Source organism: Hyaena hyaena, unplaced genomic scaffold, assembly GCF_003009895.1.
Source record: "Hyaena hyaena isolate Hyena2069 unplaced genomic scaffold, ASM300989v1 scaffold_1335, whole genome shotgun sequence".
In the NCBI taxonomy this organism is placed as follows: domain Eukaryota; kingdom Metazoa; phylum Chordata; class Mammalia; order Carnivora; family Hyaenidae; genus Hyaena; species Hyaena hyaena.
This window is the reverse complement of record NW_024081966.1, coordinates 38,800-56,429: the sequence shown is the minus strand read 5'-3', so window position 1 is coordinate 56,429 and position 17,630 is coordinate 38,800. Positions and strand designations below refer to the sequence as shown.

General features: G+C 35.9%; 1 protein-coding gene across 1 annotated transcript in view; it reads left to right on the top strand.

Moving 5' to 3' along the window:
- OLFM3 (olfactomedin 3) overlaps nucleotides 1-16,779 on the top strand; it is a 44,980-nt gene extending 28,201 nt beyond the window's left edge. The window contains exons 5-6 of the mRNA XM_039223358.1: nucleotides 12,776-12,882; nucleotides 13,921-16,779. Coding sequence (XP_039079289.1) covers nucleotides 12,776-12,882; nucleotides 13,921-14,598 — 785 coding nt within the window. The 3' untranslated portion in view covers nucleotides 14,599-16,779. The remainder of the gene's footprint in view (nucleotides 1-12,775; nucleotides 12,883-13,920) is intronic.
- Nucleotides 16,780-17,630: the final 851 nt, after the last annotated feature.

Genomic DNA, 17,630 nt, shown 5'->3' with positions numbered 1-17,630 from the left:
GTTCGATAGAAATATCCAAAGCACTTAAAACTTAAGGTCACAAGTAATGACATCCGGGTTACAGTCTTAACCATGCTTATGCCAAATTTTTAAAAGGCAAACCAAATTGTGTATGTGGCAATAGTCTTAAATGCTCATCCAACAAAAATCTACTGAATCTCCAGTATGTGCTGCCACTTTGGTAGGTATCTGGGGATACAAAAATGAGAGGCAGATGGTCTCTCTCTACTGTCAAGAAGCCTGCATTTTAGTGGAGACAAGGAGCATAAAAGTGGCTCAGTACAGCAGTACTGAGCATCTACTGCTTGACCAGCAGTGTGGCCAGCTGTTTTACACTGCTGCAAGAACTCTGGATTAGGCAATATTCCTGGCAATTTGTGCTCAGTTTGAATTAATTTACCGAAAGTACATGTTAGAGGCAATATATTTAAATCCAATCCCTGAGTTCAAAGGCAGATTTTCCCCCCAGATTTCTTTATTGCTTGCTGTAGAAAGGAGCCAGAAAGTCATTTTTCATTCTTCCCTAAACCTCATCTACATGCACTCAGCCCATTCCTCTCTCCAACCCATCTCTCAAAACCATCTCTTACCTGCTTCCTCACTTCCACCACCCTAATCCAGACTGTCATTCATCACTCTCTCAGTTGGGTTGCTGCAATGGCATCCTACCCACTCCTCTTTACCTAAAGTCATTCCCCCTCCACCACAGTAGGTATTCTGAGAAGTCTTTTCCAAATGCAAATCCAGTCATATTACACCTATGTTTAAGTGATTTTCCTTAAAAAATAAATCCAAATAGCTTTTCGTGGTGGTCTTGATGACCTAGCTTCTGCCTCAATCTCCAGCCCTTTTCTCACAATTTCTCCCTATGCACTCACTGTAAGTTTTAACTCTCAATCTTTTAGTTCCTCAGTCATGCATACTTTCTTACTTGGACACTGACCTTCTTCTCCCCTTTCATAGAACACTCTTCCCCCTACCTATCCAAATTCTATTATTTTACATTGTACACATGAGACATCAAATTTTTAATGGCGCCCTTTCTGACTGCTCCTTTACGTGGTTGGACGCCCCTGACATGGTTTCCCACATTTCCCTGTCTTGCTTCTCATGAAACTTGGCAGCATTTTTTTTCCAGAAAATTTCCATTTGCCTTTTTTTTTTAACGTTTTAATCTTTACTCCCTTAAAGACAAGTTGTCCTTTATCTGAGAGGTCAGGGGCCATCTAGGTCTTACTCCAGCTAAATTCCTAAAAACTCTCATAAAACACCTGAAACATAGTGGGTAAAAATTAGTGTCTACAGAGCTGAGACCAAATATTTTTAAAACAAAAATCTTTGTTACTTTCAAGAAATAAATCCATATATGTCAAATATAAAAGCTCTTCTACAAAGCCAAAACTCTTTTGGGAAAAAAGACAACAAAAGCACAGCCTTTTTTCACCTTTGTTTCTGTTGCCATGTGTTTTTTCTTCAATGGAAATGCAACATTTCACTATCAAACATCATGATACTGGGTTCTATGTAGCACTAAAAACAAGGGACATTGAAGATCTCAGTGAAAGCAGAAATTAACAGAAAAGTCAACCTGTATGCCCACAGTGGATGGAGATTTAACTTGGAAATTTAATAGGGGAAATCAAGTAAAATAACTCCATGGATTAAACTGAGGAGATCTTCAAATGAGTCATTCACCAAGGACAGCCCTACACTCCCTAAAATTCTAGATTGTAATATAGATTGCAATTGCTCCAGTATCCATGTGCTTGATGATGACTCATTCTTCCAGAATCCTAGGACCGAGTTATTTTATCATATTTTGGGGTAATAGGTATATTTTACCCATAAATTGATTACTTTATTCCTTTTTATGTCCTAAATTACAACGAAATTTTAGGACTTTCAAGGATATAAAAGTTATGCCTTCAGAGGCCAGCATGAGTTAGTTATTTGGGATTTCATAATACAATTCTCCATTTAATCTGGATGTTAAATAGGCTTTTCCTTAAACATATGTTCATAATATAAGCTCTATTCCATAAATAGTTGACACAATTTTAAAAATAATTTTGTAGGGGCACCTGGGTGGCTCAGCTGGTTAAGCATCCAACTTCAGCTCAGATCATGATCTCACAGTTCAGGGGTTCAAGCCCCACCTTGGGCTCTGTGCTGACAGCTCAAGGCTTGGAACCTGCTTTGGATTCTGTCTCTCCTTCTCTCTCTGCTCCTCCCCTGCTCATACTCTGTCTCTGTTTCTCAAAAGTAAACAGTGAAAAAATTAAAAACAAAAAACAAAAATAAGTTTTGTAAAACAAATCACAACAAATAAAATGGTCACTTTCCTCAACTACCTATTCAGTATATTTAGGAATATAGAGAACCATACACATGCATAAAATGTCAGTTATAATACATTTAAAACTTAATTCTGAAAAAATGCAAGTATTTAGAAATATATTATTCTTGATCTTTTTTATTAGACACCACTGACAACTCACTCTAGTGCCCTATCTGCTACTACATCAATTATACTCATCATGTTCACCACCTTTCTCTCAGCAGTGTAAAGGTAGGATTAAATATGCAAATAAAAGTTTAAGTAACACAGATTTTACTATACTGAATTCACTATGTAAAGTAGGAACAAACTGTTTTAAAAATTTTTTTAACATTTATTTAAGAAAGAGAAAGACAGAGTGCAAGCCAGAGAAGGGCAGAGAGAGAGAGAGAGAGAGAGAGAGAGAGAGAGAGAGAGAGAGAGACATAGAATCTGAAGCAGGTTCCAGGCATTGAGCGGTCAGCGCAGAGCTGGACACGGGACTCAAACCCACAAGCTAGGAGATCATGACCTGAGTCGAAGTCAGACACTTAACCAACTGGGCCACACAGATGCCCCAAAGTAGAGACAAACTTATTTTAAGTAGCTTTAATAGATAGACTTTAAAGATCAAATCCTATCTACTATTTGCTATATGAGTTCTCCAATAGCCTTAAGTAAAAAGAAACATTCTGTCATAAACATATTCATAACACTGCCCCATTTAAATTACTTATAGAGGCATGGCCTTAGGATTTAAATCCAGAAGCTGTTAGTCCAGGATATTAAAAAACACAATTATAGATTAAAGACAAAAACAGAAGACAGATGGTTTTTATGCTTCGTTGATCCAAACAGATCTGCTTAATCCCAAATGATAGATTTCCCTGAGCTACTGATTGATAAATATGGATTGCAACTGATTTTAAGTTGTTTAATATCTACAAGTCATCACAAAATAAAATGGTCACTTCCTTTATCTGTATGTATGTTTTCTGAATATATTCCATGTGTATGGTTATATAAATTACAAAATACTACTATTTTCATGTGTCTCACTATAGACAGAGGAGCATAGCAGGATAAAAATCAATGAAGCAAAACTCAACTTCCTTCTTTGCCATCCACTTTTGCAGGAACATTTGTCTTCCAGGCATTTGGGGAAATTATCCTTTCTGTCTGGCTTTATCCTCATATAAAGTGAGAATGAACGAAATAAGATAATGATTTATTTCAACAAAAACTAGTTTATGGGAGCCAAGAACTAGAAATGACTTCTATTGTTTATTTTACTTTATTTTTCAATTTCTCCACTCCATCAGAATCTGAAAATACCTCTGTTTATGTAAGATCCATAAAATTACAACTAAAAAAAGCAACCAACTGTTTACAAGTTCCTGAACCTTTAATTGTAGATGAATTTTAGCTTAGAATCAAGTAAATATTTGGAAGATACACTTCAGCTGGAAAGAAGTCAATAACACTAAGAGCCCTGGGTTTTTGTTTCCCAAGAGTAGATGATGTCAACAACCATGATCACCCTGATGGTGTGTGTTTTACCACAACCACAAATACCACCTTCCTTCCAGCAACATGTAAAAGTTTGTTGATTCCATATTCCCTCACTGTTTCTTCAATTAGTAACAAAGTGGCAAGCTTCAGAACTTCCAATTTGGAGATGAGGAAACTCCACGCCACAGACTAAGTGAGTTATCCAATTTTACATGATTATTTGACATTGCAGCTCAGGGGCTCGTTCCGACAGCACATATCCCAAAATGCTGTAGCTTAGAGTAAGAACCAGATTTCCTAACACCCTCCTCAGCATTGTAACCTGAATGGAATGTACTACACAAACAACATTTCCTTGGAAATTTTCTGTGAATTTGTGGAAGTAAAAACAGACCCCTCTCCCTCACTCCCCACCCCCAAAAAGTATTAAAAGACAGAGCATGGTTACTCTCGGTGTCTAAATAAACTACCATATACTCATAGGGTTCATTTGTTTATACTCTTTTCCATCTCAGTGTCTCCCTCTACTAGATTAAGAAGAGTTTGTTCGCCTTTAGGAATGAGTAACATCAGCACAATAAAAAGTTCCCATGGCCCGATATTTCTCCACCCACATCTCCCTGCTTCTTCTCCTCTGAAAGAATCTTCTATAGTGCTACTTTGACTCACAGTCTTCAAAACCAACTGCTTCTGTTTTTAACACAATCTTCATTTGATTCCTGTGATCAACGGTGATTTCTTGCTGCTAACTTCCATGGTCATTTTTGTTATTTTATTAGATATCTCAGTAGTATCCCCCACACGTCAGTACTTCATCCTTCTTAAAAGGCTGCCTTTTTCTTCCCTTAATACAACACTATTTTTAGATCTCAGTTATAGCTTCTTTGGGGGCTCTTTTGCCGATTACAATTACCCAGGGCTCTGTTCTAAATGTTTTTGTCTTTTCTGTATACATTCTCCAAGGCAATATTTAGCCTCTGCCTTTCACTAGACTGTCAAAACTGGGTCTCAAAAGGGTTACTCTACTCCCTATATTTTTATATTACCTTCTTTACACCTCCACTGGCATGCATACTCATGTTCACGTTCATAATCATGAACTTAAAATAACCTGAATTCTTGATCTTTTCTCCCAAACCCATTTCTTCTTTAATCACTTCATATGAGTAAATGGCTCTACGGTCTTCCCAGCTGAACAAGCCAAAATTTTTATGCTATCATGTGCTATTCTTTATTAAGATTTTCTTCAGTTTCTCCTTTAACTTTCCATCCTAACATCTGCTCTGAAGCCAGTCCTATCAATTTTATTTCAAAAAATATAACCCTAACCATCTACTATTTTCATCCCCATCACCACTTCTATCATCTCTCCATCTCTCACCTGGACCAATGGGATAATCTAACTGGTCTTTCTGCCCATACTGTATCTGCTCTGTAATTAATTTCCATCTACTAGCTAGAGTGATCTTTTTAAAATGTAGCTCGCCTTCTGTCACTCCTCCCATCTTCTTACCACTCTGATAGCTTTCCAATATATCTAGAATAAAATACAAATATTCTGATTTTATATAGCTGTTTTTTGGACCACCTCTCCAAACTCATCTGCTTTTCCAAGTATGCCCTAAACACACTGGCCTTTTTTAAAAATAATTTCTACTTCTCTTAACTCACCACACATGTCCAGATACAGAGCCTCTGCAAAAAAGAGTAACTTTTATTAAGTTATATATATTTATTTCATAACAATAACCCTGTGAAATAGCTATTATTACGGTTGATACCCATGAGACACTTGGAGGTCAAAAATTGTAAAAGATCCCCGAGTATAAGTGATAGAATCAGGATCCAAATCCAGACAGACTCAAGTCATGCCTCCAGCTTTAAGATGCTACCTTCTCCTAGCTGATCCACTGTCTGAATGTCCTTCCCTTCAACTTATGGTTTCATGGCTGACTTCTTGTCAATTAGAGATCTCAGATTAAATATCACCCTTTGAGAGATCCATCCTACTCATCCAATCTAAAGCAGCCCTCAAAACACTATCAAATTACTCTATTTAAATATCTACACTAAATTTTTTCCTACCTGATATGTTTCCTTATTTGCTTATTTCTTTTATTCATTCTTTCTTCCCATCAAAACCAAAGCTTCATCAGAAAAAAAGGTGTCATATCTTGCTTACCACTGGAATTCTAGTACATAGGAACAGTGCTCCATGCTCATTAATTCTTAGCTTAATAAATGAATGACTAATGAAATGAATAAAGGAATGATTCATTTAAGCTATTTTAAAAATTTTAATAACGTAGGCTGTTAATTTTTCACCTCAAGTGTGCTTTGTAGATTAATGCTATTAAATTTGGTTTACTCAAAGAAGAGAACTGTGCAATGGGAAGTTATAGTGGATCCAGGTCAAACTCAGGTGGTACCAGAAATATAGAGGCTGGCATTGCACATTGTGAGTCACTGGGCAGATGGGAGATAGCTGATGGGTGGTCAACATAGTGGAAAATGATGGAGAGAGGATCACATAGAATAATCAAAGAATGCAAAACACAAAGTTTGTAAATGTTACAGGAATATTTCTGGCCAGAGACTTACATATAAAATATGTTTACTTGGAACAAGAGCTGACATAGTTTCACATGCATATTTTTAAAATGGTTTATATCTAGGAGTGCCTGGGTGACTCAGTCAGTTAAGCATCCAACTTTAGCTCAGGTCATGATTTCACAGTTCATGGGTTCGAGCCCCATGTCGGGCTCTGTGAAGACAGCTCGGAACCTAAAGACTGCTTTGAATTCTGTGTCTCCCTCTCTCTCTGCCCCTCCCCTACTTACACTCTCTCTCAATTAAAAAAAAAGAAAGAAAAACCTTTCAAACATCTCTTAAAAAATGGAGAAATGTTAGAGTTAAAATTTACAAAATTGTACTGATTTACTAAGTTATAGAGAGAAGTTTCCTTCACACAGGACAACTACCAATGAGGCACATATAAGAGCAAGTCAGTGAGGCCTAATAAGAAATACAGTTGCTAAATGTGACCTTTCTAGAACCTCACATGTATTTTTCTTTTTTACAGAAAATTAAACATGAGAAACTAATTGAACTTGTTTTTTTAAAAGTTTTTAAAATGTTTTATTTCTGAGAGAGCCAGAGCGACAGCGAGAATGAGAGCGGCAGCGAGAGCATGAGCAGGGGAGGGTCAGAGAGAGGGAGATACAGAATCTCAAACAGGCTCCAGGCTCTGAGCTGTCAGCACAGAGCCCGACATGGGGCTGAAACCTATGAACCATGAGACTATGACCGGAGCTGAAGTCGGACGCCCAACCGACTGAGCCACCCAGGTGCCCCACTTGCTTGTTTTTTTCTATGTTTGACAGTTTAGAAGTATGTTTTGTAGAAGAATAAAGGTAAATGTCATTTAAAAGGAGATACATTTCAGGTTCTAAGGAGAATGATCTTAATGGAAGTGGTGCCATTATAAATTTTAGTACTCAGGGCTAGCTTTCTATAATTTTTATTTAGTATCAACAGATATTCAGTGCACTTGATGCTACATCCTTTTCCTCTCAATATAGTTTTGGTCTGAAATGACTTCTTCTTAGTTGATTAAAAAAAGAAGAATAAAATAAGAAATGGAAAGGATAAGCAATGGTATTTTGAGAAGCTACAACATATGGACCTATTTTGTCTCCCTGTTCCCCGTATATCCCCATCACCTAGCACAATACTGGTACATAATCTCTCAGTAAATGGTTGTTAAATGAATAAGTTATTTTACTTTTAAATATTAAATATTGGGGTACCTGCATGGCTCAGTCGTTTGAGCATTCAACTCTTGACTTCAGCTCAGGTCATGATTCAAGGGCTGTGGGACTGAGATTGTATTATATCTTCTCTCTCCCCCCTCCCCTCTTTCCCACTCCTCCCCCTCTCCCCCTACTTCCTAACTCCTCCTCTCATGCACTTTCTCTCTCAAACAAATGAGTATTAAATATTAATTTTACTTTCTAATGTATGAAAGAAAATCTCCATCGCTACAAGAAGAAAGCAAAGTCATTTTTAGTTTAGGTGTCAGAAGCTTTTAAGTCCCGGTGTAAATTCTATCTTAATTCCTGGTCTAAGTGATCTAGGCTCAGCAGTATCCCTTTGCCATATGGATATAATGCTGGATAAACCCGGACACCACAGAAGCCAAGACACCCCAAGTGCTCTCAGTTTTGGGAAATGTTGATTATAGGAGATTCTTGGCATGATTTCTAGTCCCAAATACAGTTCTTGTACAGGTTTTATCTATCCAACTCAATTCATATTACATAAACTGAGTTCAGAGGCTCATTCATACCCATAAAATGAATCAACATGAAATATGCACTTATCTGAAGCAAATATTGATTGGCTTTCTTGATTTGTCCAAACTGTGCTTCAGCCTACAGGCAGTAGAGGCTACCTATGTTAAGGGAGCTGACTTTGCTGAGAAAGAAGGTTAAAAATCTCACTCTGAGTTTCAATTATATGGTCTGGCCGTAAGTCAAACTCCATAACTCCAAAGTCTCCATTCGCTTTCAGTATGAACACAACTTGAGGTCACTATAATTTCTTACGGTGTCTTTACTTGGCCATTTCCTCTGGATATAAAGTGTTATGGAAATGAACATTCCACTATGTGTATGCTTCATATTGAGACATTATACTGATCTAGGTCCAGACCTCCTTACTGCAGATGTTTGTCGGATTGCTCTCAAGGTCTACTGCACAGTTGTCCTTCTTGGGCAAGAAGTTACTGTTTTCCTGATCTCATGCCTTGCCCTGTCTTGGTTTACTGTGTATTTTGTTACAATATACCCTCAGGTAACCTCTTAAGTATATTGCAGATAAACTTTTGCAAACTTTTCACGTGAGATAATATCCTTATTCTATCTTCATGATTTTTCTCCTTAAATATACTGATTACTGTCTTCCAGCATCCAGTATGGATAAGCCCAATGCCAGTCTAATTCTCAGATGTTTTCATGTGAACAAATGCCATTCTTTCTCTGAGCAAGTTCCAATTTCTTCTTTTATCTAAAATTTCAGTCATTTTTTAATAGTAAATCTTTTTCTGTTCATTATGGCATGACCTTTTATTTTTTTAATGTTTATTTTTTAGAGAGAATGGGGGAGAGGCAGAGAGAGAGGGAGACACAGAATATTAAGCAGGCTCCAGGCTCTGAGCTGTCAGCACAGAACCCAATGCGAGGTTCAGCTCAACAACAGCTCAAACCCATGAACTGTGAGATCATCACCTGAGCCGGTCAGACACTCAACTGACTGAGCCACCCAGGCGCCCCTTAGCATGACCTTTTAATCTGAACAAAGGTTTCCTCCACTATCAAGGAGTGCTAGAGCATTCCTATGAAAACTTTCCAAATCCAAAATGGCATAAAGCAAAGAAGCAATCACCGTTAACGTACATGGAAAACTTCTTAAGAATTTCTAAACAAACAAACAAAAAAATCTCTCTCAGGCTTTTCTGATATCTTAGGGCACATTTTACTAACAGATGCTCAAAACAAATTCAGTTAAAGCACTGATGCTCTTAGACAAAGTTCAAAGCTATGGCAGCTTGATGGTAATGTGTGGAGTAGGATTCCCAGGGAAGGAGTCTGGTGATGCCATTTTCACTTCCAGGGGTAACACAAACTTTTGAAGGGTATAGAATACCTGCATTTAGATTTGGTAACTGGGGTAATATCCTGTATAATTTCCCTGATAATTTACTTTTTCTCTCTTTCATTCTAAAAACTTGCTCTTCAGATATAGGAACTTCTGAATTGATCCTACATGCATCCATATTTTTTCTGTATGGTCTTTTTAATTTTTGAGATAGCTATCTTCCAACTTTTTTTAAAAAAATGTAGTATTTTTAATTTCCAGTAGTTTTCTGTTTTCCTTTTACAGTGAACAGTTTGCAATTTACAAAACTCTAAAGATACTAGGATCTCTTCTGCTGTCTGTATTATTGCCCTTATGGTGTCGGTTTTCTCTGCACTTTTACTTTAGTCATTCTTGCCGTTTGTTTTTGGAAAACACATGCTTATCTTTATCGATTCATTTTTAAAAATCTGAACAATAAATCTGCTTGGAAACTATGGCTTGTCACTCTAATCCATAGGGAGTAAGGCAGGAGACTGCCAACGTCAGAATGCAAGAGCCCTCACTCTGGGCCTCCAATGCCTACGTTGGTTGCCCTAATCCTTTTCAAGTATTTAAGACAGATTTTTAGATTTTATTTAAAATGCCTCCTGGGGTCGTAGATCTAGGGATAAAGACTTGCTCTTCAGGCCTGCTCTCAGTGCACTCTATCACCAGTTCCCTTCCAGTATTGGAGTCCCTTCTCTTGTTCAAAGCAAAGCAACTCCCTCCTTAACATTTGCCTCTTCTGTCTGGCCACTAATGCATCTTATCTTATCCTCCATCTTTAATTACCACTCTCTATCACCTTCTGCTTTCTAGAAATTGGTTACAGTTTCTTCTCTACTAACTCTTATACCATTCTTTTTGCTGGGGGCTTTTTTCCATCCATGTTTTACTCCTTTACTATCATTTCGATTAGATCTTAGGCAAGCAAGAAGATAAAAGCATATATTAGTCCATCATATTTAAGCCAGTTATTTTCAAATTTTACCTAATTTACCTAATTATATTTTGTTTAATAAAAGAATTTATTATTCATGCCTAAGGGGGTAAACCTGTTTGGTGGTGTTTTTCAGGAGATGGGATATCTTCCTATTTCAATTCACTTGAATGTTTTGTGCACTATCATCGATGAACTTAGAAATAATATGTAGGACATCATTAAAGATCATATTACTTTCATTTATTGTGCTTTCAGAGCACATACTCAATGAGATTCATTCAGAATAGATTTGTTTTTGTCCAGTTCAGATATTACTTACCCATATATTGTTCATATGCTTACACCAAGTTGATATATTTTTAACAGGTTTAACCCAACATCTTGCTATTCAATATAGATAATGCCATAAAGGCTTAATTATCTGCCTAGTTTATCAGGTATAAGGAAATTATAAAGTATTTCTTTTATATAAAGTATATAAAATGCCTCATATCTAATTTCTTTCACAAAAGTAGAAAAAAATGTAGTCTATTCATGTTTCATGAAGTCCTAGAGATTACTAGATGTGTCATTATCACTAAAGTAATAGCACAAAATATAACGTTCTCATTTATCATCTTCCTAACTCAACAGCTTAGTATCCTCCTAGTTTCAAATTATTCTTACCAGGAACATATATAGAGAAAAAGGAATCAAAATAAAATCCAAGCTGGAGTTAGTTATGTCCTTAATTTGCTTTAGGAATACGTTGTTTGCTTTTAGTTTGTTTTTGAGAGAGAAAGAGAGCCGGCAATGAACAGAGAGACCGAGAGCAAGAGTCCCAAGCAGGCTCCATGCTGTCAGCACAGAGCCCAATACGTGGCTGCACCTCATGAATTGTGAGATCATGACCTGAGTGGAGATCAAGTCAGCCACTTAACAGACTGAGCAACCCAAATGCCTCAGGGATAGGTTATCTTCCAAATACATGGAATTAGGAACTAACTAGAAATTTATAAATTCCAAGGATAGGCAGAGGAGGATGGAAGAAACATTGAACAAACAAAAAAACAAATGAAGTAAAAAAATAAATAAATAAATAAATAAGGGAGGAGGGGTATAAATGGATAGGATATTCCTTTGTTTAGACTAAAGGTCAACATTTAGAGGCACTCCTATTGCCTTTCACCATGTGTATAAGTCACTTTTAATTTTTGCTATCTAAAGTCTTTAGAAACATTTGGGTTTCTATTTGGTTTAGGTTTTGGCATTAATGAAGTCTGAAGCTTTCCTAAAATCTTACAGCTAGGATGATAAAAATACGATTTTTCAACAAAGTCATTCATTTTTCATTGTGTATTGCATTGATTGATACTCTATCTTTCACTGCATGTGACTACAGGGTCTTGAGGGTTTGTGTTTTTTTAGGTTTTGTTTGTTTGCACCTTCAATGGCTGATGTATCAAGCCCCTGCTATCTACACAAGGCATTTACCCTTCAAAACTCTCCTCTTTCAGGTACACTGTGATTGAATTTTATTGTCATATTCTATAAATATCGTTCACAGGAGCTGTTCACCAAAACAAACCTTAAATCAGCTTACAGAGTTCTTTCTGGCCTGTAGAAGTTGTCCAAAATCTCAAGGTATGGGGTAGGAAGGGGTAGCAGAGGAAGTGATCAGGTAAACAGGCCCATGGTCAAGTTGTTTGATTTTTCTGATCGATTTAGATGAAGCAGCTGCTAAATTGGTATAATGACAATGGCTTCCCTCACTATTTCTTTCCAGATTTTACAAATCATTTCCCATTTTAAAACTCCCACTCTTGGGGACACCTGGGTGGCTCAGTCGGTTAAGCGGCCGACTTCGGCTCATGTCATGATCTGGCATTTCTTGAGTTCGAGCCTCCCATCGAGCACTGAGAGCTCTGTGCTGACAGCTTGGAGCCTGCTTCGGATTCTGTGTCTCCAACTCTCTCTGCCCTTCCCTGCTCATGCTCATGCTCTGTCTCTGTCTCTCAAAAATAAACAACCATTAAAAAATTTACAACAAAAGCAAAATAACTTATAAAAAATTTTAAAAAATCAAAACTCCCCACTCTTAGATTTAGAGCACTGAAAAAGCCAAGTACTCATGTTTCAAATTATAAATGCACAGAACCCAACATGAATGATCATTAATTCAGAATATGTGATATTAATCTCATGGTTTTACTTTACTCCAGGATCCCTTTCTTACTCTTGTGCGGTATCCTATGAGTGTGGTAGGAGTTTGACTTTGGTATAACTATGTGTGTTGCAGTCATTGGTCATATTCACCCAACATGTTTATGTTTCTCTAATTTCAGCATGTGGCAAATTGATGAAAATCACAGGCCCAATTACAGTCAAGACATCTGGAACCCGATTTGGTGCTTGGATGACAGATCCTTTAGCATCTGAGAAGAATAACAGAGTAGGTTCCTTCCACAAATGTCTGCTTGGAATTCTTTTTTACTTGCTCTTTATGTCGACTGAACTATTTATTTTGTTCAGGAATATCAGTTTCAACTTGGGAAGTGTTACACAGTTTGCAAGTATTCTTAGTTTGATAATATTAGTATATTTACAGAACATTTTAGTAAAATGTTCCTACAATTCACCAGTAAATTCTAATTATGGTTTATGCTAGAAAAATGCTGATTACAAGTCTACAAAATTTTCTATATACTCCTAAAACCTGTTCCTTAGTGTGAGGAAAAAAAAAATAACACTAAGTGAAAAACTCAAGAGCTAACCAACTCACTCAACAAGGTGGAAATAGCTCTGGAATCTAGAGGTAATTGTAAAGTCAACAGCACTGAAACTTTTGGGTGTATTTTCAGAAGTTCACAATGTCTGCAGTATGCAAATCTACATACTGGAAACTTACCACAGCTCTACTTAGAGTCTATTACAGAACTCTGTTTACATTAAGATTCTCAAGGGTTACATCCAAATGAGGTTAGTGGCTAAATTAGTAAAATAGTTTCCTAAAGAGTAGTTGTACTTATAAGCCAATCCAATGAACAAGCATTACTAGCATTTATATGGTATCCATAAGGGAGAAATCAATGTGTAAAACATGACCATATATTTTTCAGAGCAAAAGATGGAATAAATTTGCTGCAGGTGATATTTTTTGCAGTTATCACATTGCACTGATTAGAAAACTGAACAAAGTGACATAATTTGCATTGATACATGTTTAGTTCACTCAGTGATATGCACTGAATGGTCAAATGATAAAAAACAAAAAGAAAGTCTTCAAAAGCAGTAAAGTCAGTTGTTTACTTTCCACATAGAAAATACCATGGTTTTTGCCTGTAGTACTATCATATTGCAGGGGGTAACCAGTAAGAGAATGTGGCTTCCAGATCCAGAGAACAGTGATATTGTGTGGACTCTGTCTTTACCTTGGATCCTCAGAAAATTACATTAGTCACTCCTTTTATTTTTCCCCCCTTTTCTTCAGGTCTGGTACATGGACAGTTATACTAACAATAAAATTGTTCGTGAGTACAAGTCAATTGCAGACTTTGTCAGTGGGGCTGAATCAAGGACATACAACCTCCCTTTCAAATGGGCAGGAACTAACCATGTTGTCTACAATGGCTCACTCTATTTTAACAAGTATCAGAGTAACATCATCATCAAATACAGCTTTGATATGGGGCGAGTGCTTGCCCAACGAAGCCTGGAGTACGCTGGTTTTCACAACGTTTACCCCTACACATGGGGTGGATTCTCTGATATCGACCTAATGGCTGATGAAATTGGGTTGTGGGCTGTGTACGCAACTAACCAGAATGCAGGCAATATTGTCATCAGCCAACTTAACCAAGACACCCTGGAGGTGATGAAGAGCTGGAGCACTGGCTATCCTAAGAGAAGTGCAGGAGAATCTTTCATGATCTGTGGGACACTCTATGTCACCAACTCCCACTTAACTGGAGCCAAGGTGTATTATTCATATTCCACCAAAACCTCTACATATGAGTACACGGACATTCCTTTTCATAACCAATACTTTCACATATCCATGCTTGACTACAATGCAAGAGATAGAGCTCTTTATGCCTGGAACAATGGTCACCAGGTCCTGTTCAATGTCACACTTTTCCACATCATTAAGACTGAGGATGACACATAAGCAAATGTAATTTGTTTTCATTGATCTAAGCAGTGTCATTTGTGATAAACTCTATAGAATCCATTCTGTTGTTCCTTTATTATAACTTTTCATCATTTCTCCAAAGCATTTTTTTTATTATAAAGTGGTTTTTCAAACAACAGCTGAGCCTGTCTAAATCCACCTGTTGAAAACACATCATAACACCTAAATTTACAGGGCCTATCATGTCCTTATCATGAAAAGCACTAAAAAGAGTTTAAATGGCTCAAGTTATAGTTTTGCAAAAGATTAATGACCTGCCTTATATTAGAGTCAAAGACTAATGATGGCTTAAATGCATGAATGTCTTTTTTTTTTTAATTGTCATTTTTTTTTTTTTTACTGTCTTTTGCTCTACATCAGGAAATATTTTGGTAGGAATTAGGGGAAAAAAAGCACTTTTCTCCCATTTACTTCTAAAAGAGATTTAAGGATTTTATTTATATGGAAAAATTATATTAATCATTTTGCTGTTCTAGAATTCTGATGCGGTGCTGTACAGTCATTTTTAAATCTCTTGCTAACATTTTATTGGCAATATGTATTTCTACCATTGTAACCACCATTGTGCAATTGTATCTCTTCACTTCTTTGAAATAAGTAATATTTTTTTATAAAATACACTGACGTTTAATCTCAGTACTTATTATGGGCCAATTTTCAAGTGTGGTCAAGAAGGAAGTATCTTCTCGGCTTAACCCTTTATTTAAAACTATAAACTAGAAAAAAAAAATCCAACTAAATCCCTTACATAAAATATTTATATTACCCCAAGTTTAGTGGCTCACTAACACTGAATGCTAAACCTGATTCAGTAAGGAGTTACTCTGTTCACTGAAAGCAACCCATACTGTTGCTTGCAAAAATGCCACGGAGTCAGAAAATTTGGATTGGAGTTGATTTTACTCCGTTATTATACAACTAAACAAATTTTGTTCTTAATTATGTATAGTATTTTAACTTAAATTTTACACACAACTTGCAATAATGTAATTACTTGTGTCAGGAATCTGAAAGTACATGAAGCACATATGAAGACTCATAAAAAGAAAATTCCTGTGAAGTCGTCTAGATTTACATTATGAGCTCTGGAGAGTTACTGGCAGTATTAGTCTGGAAGAAAATGGGAAGACTTGGGAGTGGTCTGTGGTTTAACTGTACAAAGAACAATTCAGAAAACAAGATGGGAAAGCAACCCCTTATTACCCTGATTCATTATATTTGCAAAATAATGTAGCTAAACAAGAAAGCTTTAATAATATTTTATGTTAATAACTCCAAAAACATATAATCAGTATTTATCACACATTTCATGGAGTTTGGATGTACTTTCCATATATTAAGAATACTTACCTAAGGCAGTTTTACAGAAACTAGTGTGGGTTGGTTTTAAAATTTTAAAAAGTATATTCTCTAACAAATAACGTATAACTTAAATTGTGGTAAATGTTTAGTTTCACACATACATAATAACTTCCTTTGTAAAGTAAGGATATAATAATTCAGATAAGGCATTGTGTAAAAAAACGTTAACACTTAAGAGTAATTCATTTCCAATGTCACAAGTACAACATACTTCTCAAATATCTCACTGTCAAAGTCATAGGACTAAGTAACTCACTCTCAAGACTGTCAAAGTTAAACAAAGATTTCATTTCCTTTTTGCCTACAAAAAGTTAGCATGACTTAGTGACCACTCGGGTCCTTTTGCAAGGTTGTCTTCTCTTCTAAAAATGTTTATCTAAGTCCTCCTCTGCTTTTGAGAGTTAGAAAATTTAGGGGATTCACTTGCCATTGTATACACATCATGAAAATAAATCAGCCAATACTTTGTATATCAAGAGTTTGTATGAAGAAACAAAGTCAACTTCAAAAAATGAATGAATTTTTAAGCAGATGGCCTCTGACGGGTATCTGGGTCTTCATTACTTGTTTGGTTATTTTTTTTAATGATGTAATATAGTATCACTCACATTTAAAACCTGGATGATCACAGCTTTTTTGTGAGATGTGCAGCTTGTAAAGCTCTCTATTGTTTTCTATGTAAGGTTTCATCGCCATATCCAATTTATAGTGTATGTGCTGCTAGGACAAGCACAGATTTTATTATTGTCAGAGTTTAAAATGTGATTTGCATTAAACATTTACAGTTCAAAAACATTTTTCTTAATAAATTATTATCAATTTTGTGCCTGAAATAACTTACTCTAATCATGGTTTTTTAATCTCAAATTTTATGAGGGAAATAGCATTTTAAAATCATCTACATAATCCAATCAGTAAAGAAATCCGAGCTCACAAAGTCTTAATCCTAAATGAACTGTACAACTGGTATTTTCTGAATTAATCAGATTAACAAACTTCTATGCCATTCACATATTAACATGATCATGGTCTGATTGTGTTTGTGTAACATCTGAAATTGTGGCACTTGAATCACAACAGCTATTATCTACACTTGTATCTATTAGTTCATAAAATCATAGCGTTTCAGTACATTATCAATATGTAGGATAAAAGAATGATAGATGCCTAAATAGAACATTATAATTACTAAGATTTACCATAAACTTGGAATTTTTGGATTTTATCACCACACTCAGTCATTTCAGGTTTGTAATCCACAGTACTCATTCCAATTCAATACCGGCTTCAGAAATAATTTATTCCTAATAGGGAAATGGTCTTTAGATCTGAAAAAATCAAACTTACAAGTATAAATTTTTCAAACAGATTTTTTAAAATATAATATACAAAATCATTCTTATGTTCTCATTAAGAGTTATTTTCTTTCTAAGGTATGTAAGTTTTACATACTATAATCCTTTAACTTAATTTTCCTTTCTTTTTCCAAAAAATTTAAGAAAATCCTACTGGTATACTTAGCACTCAGGACTACCAAATCATTTCTGCAAATGCTAAATTTGAATGTAATTGATAGCAAAATTAAAAGTAGCCTTTGAGTGATAATATGAAAAATATAGATATTGCAGTTTCTAAAAGCTATGCCT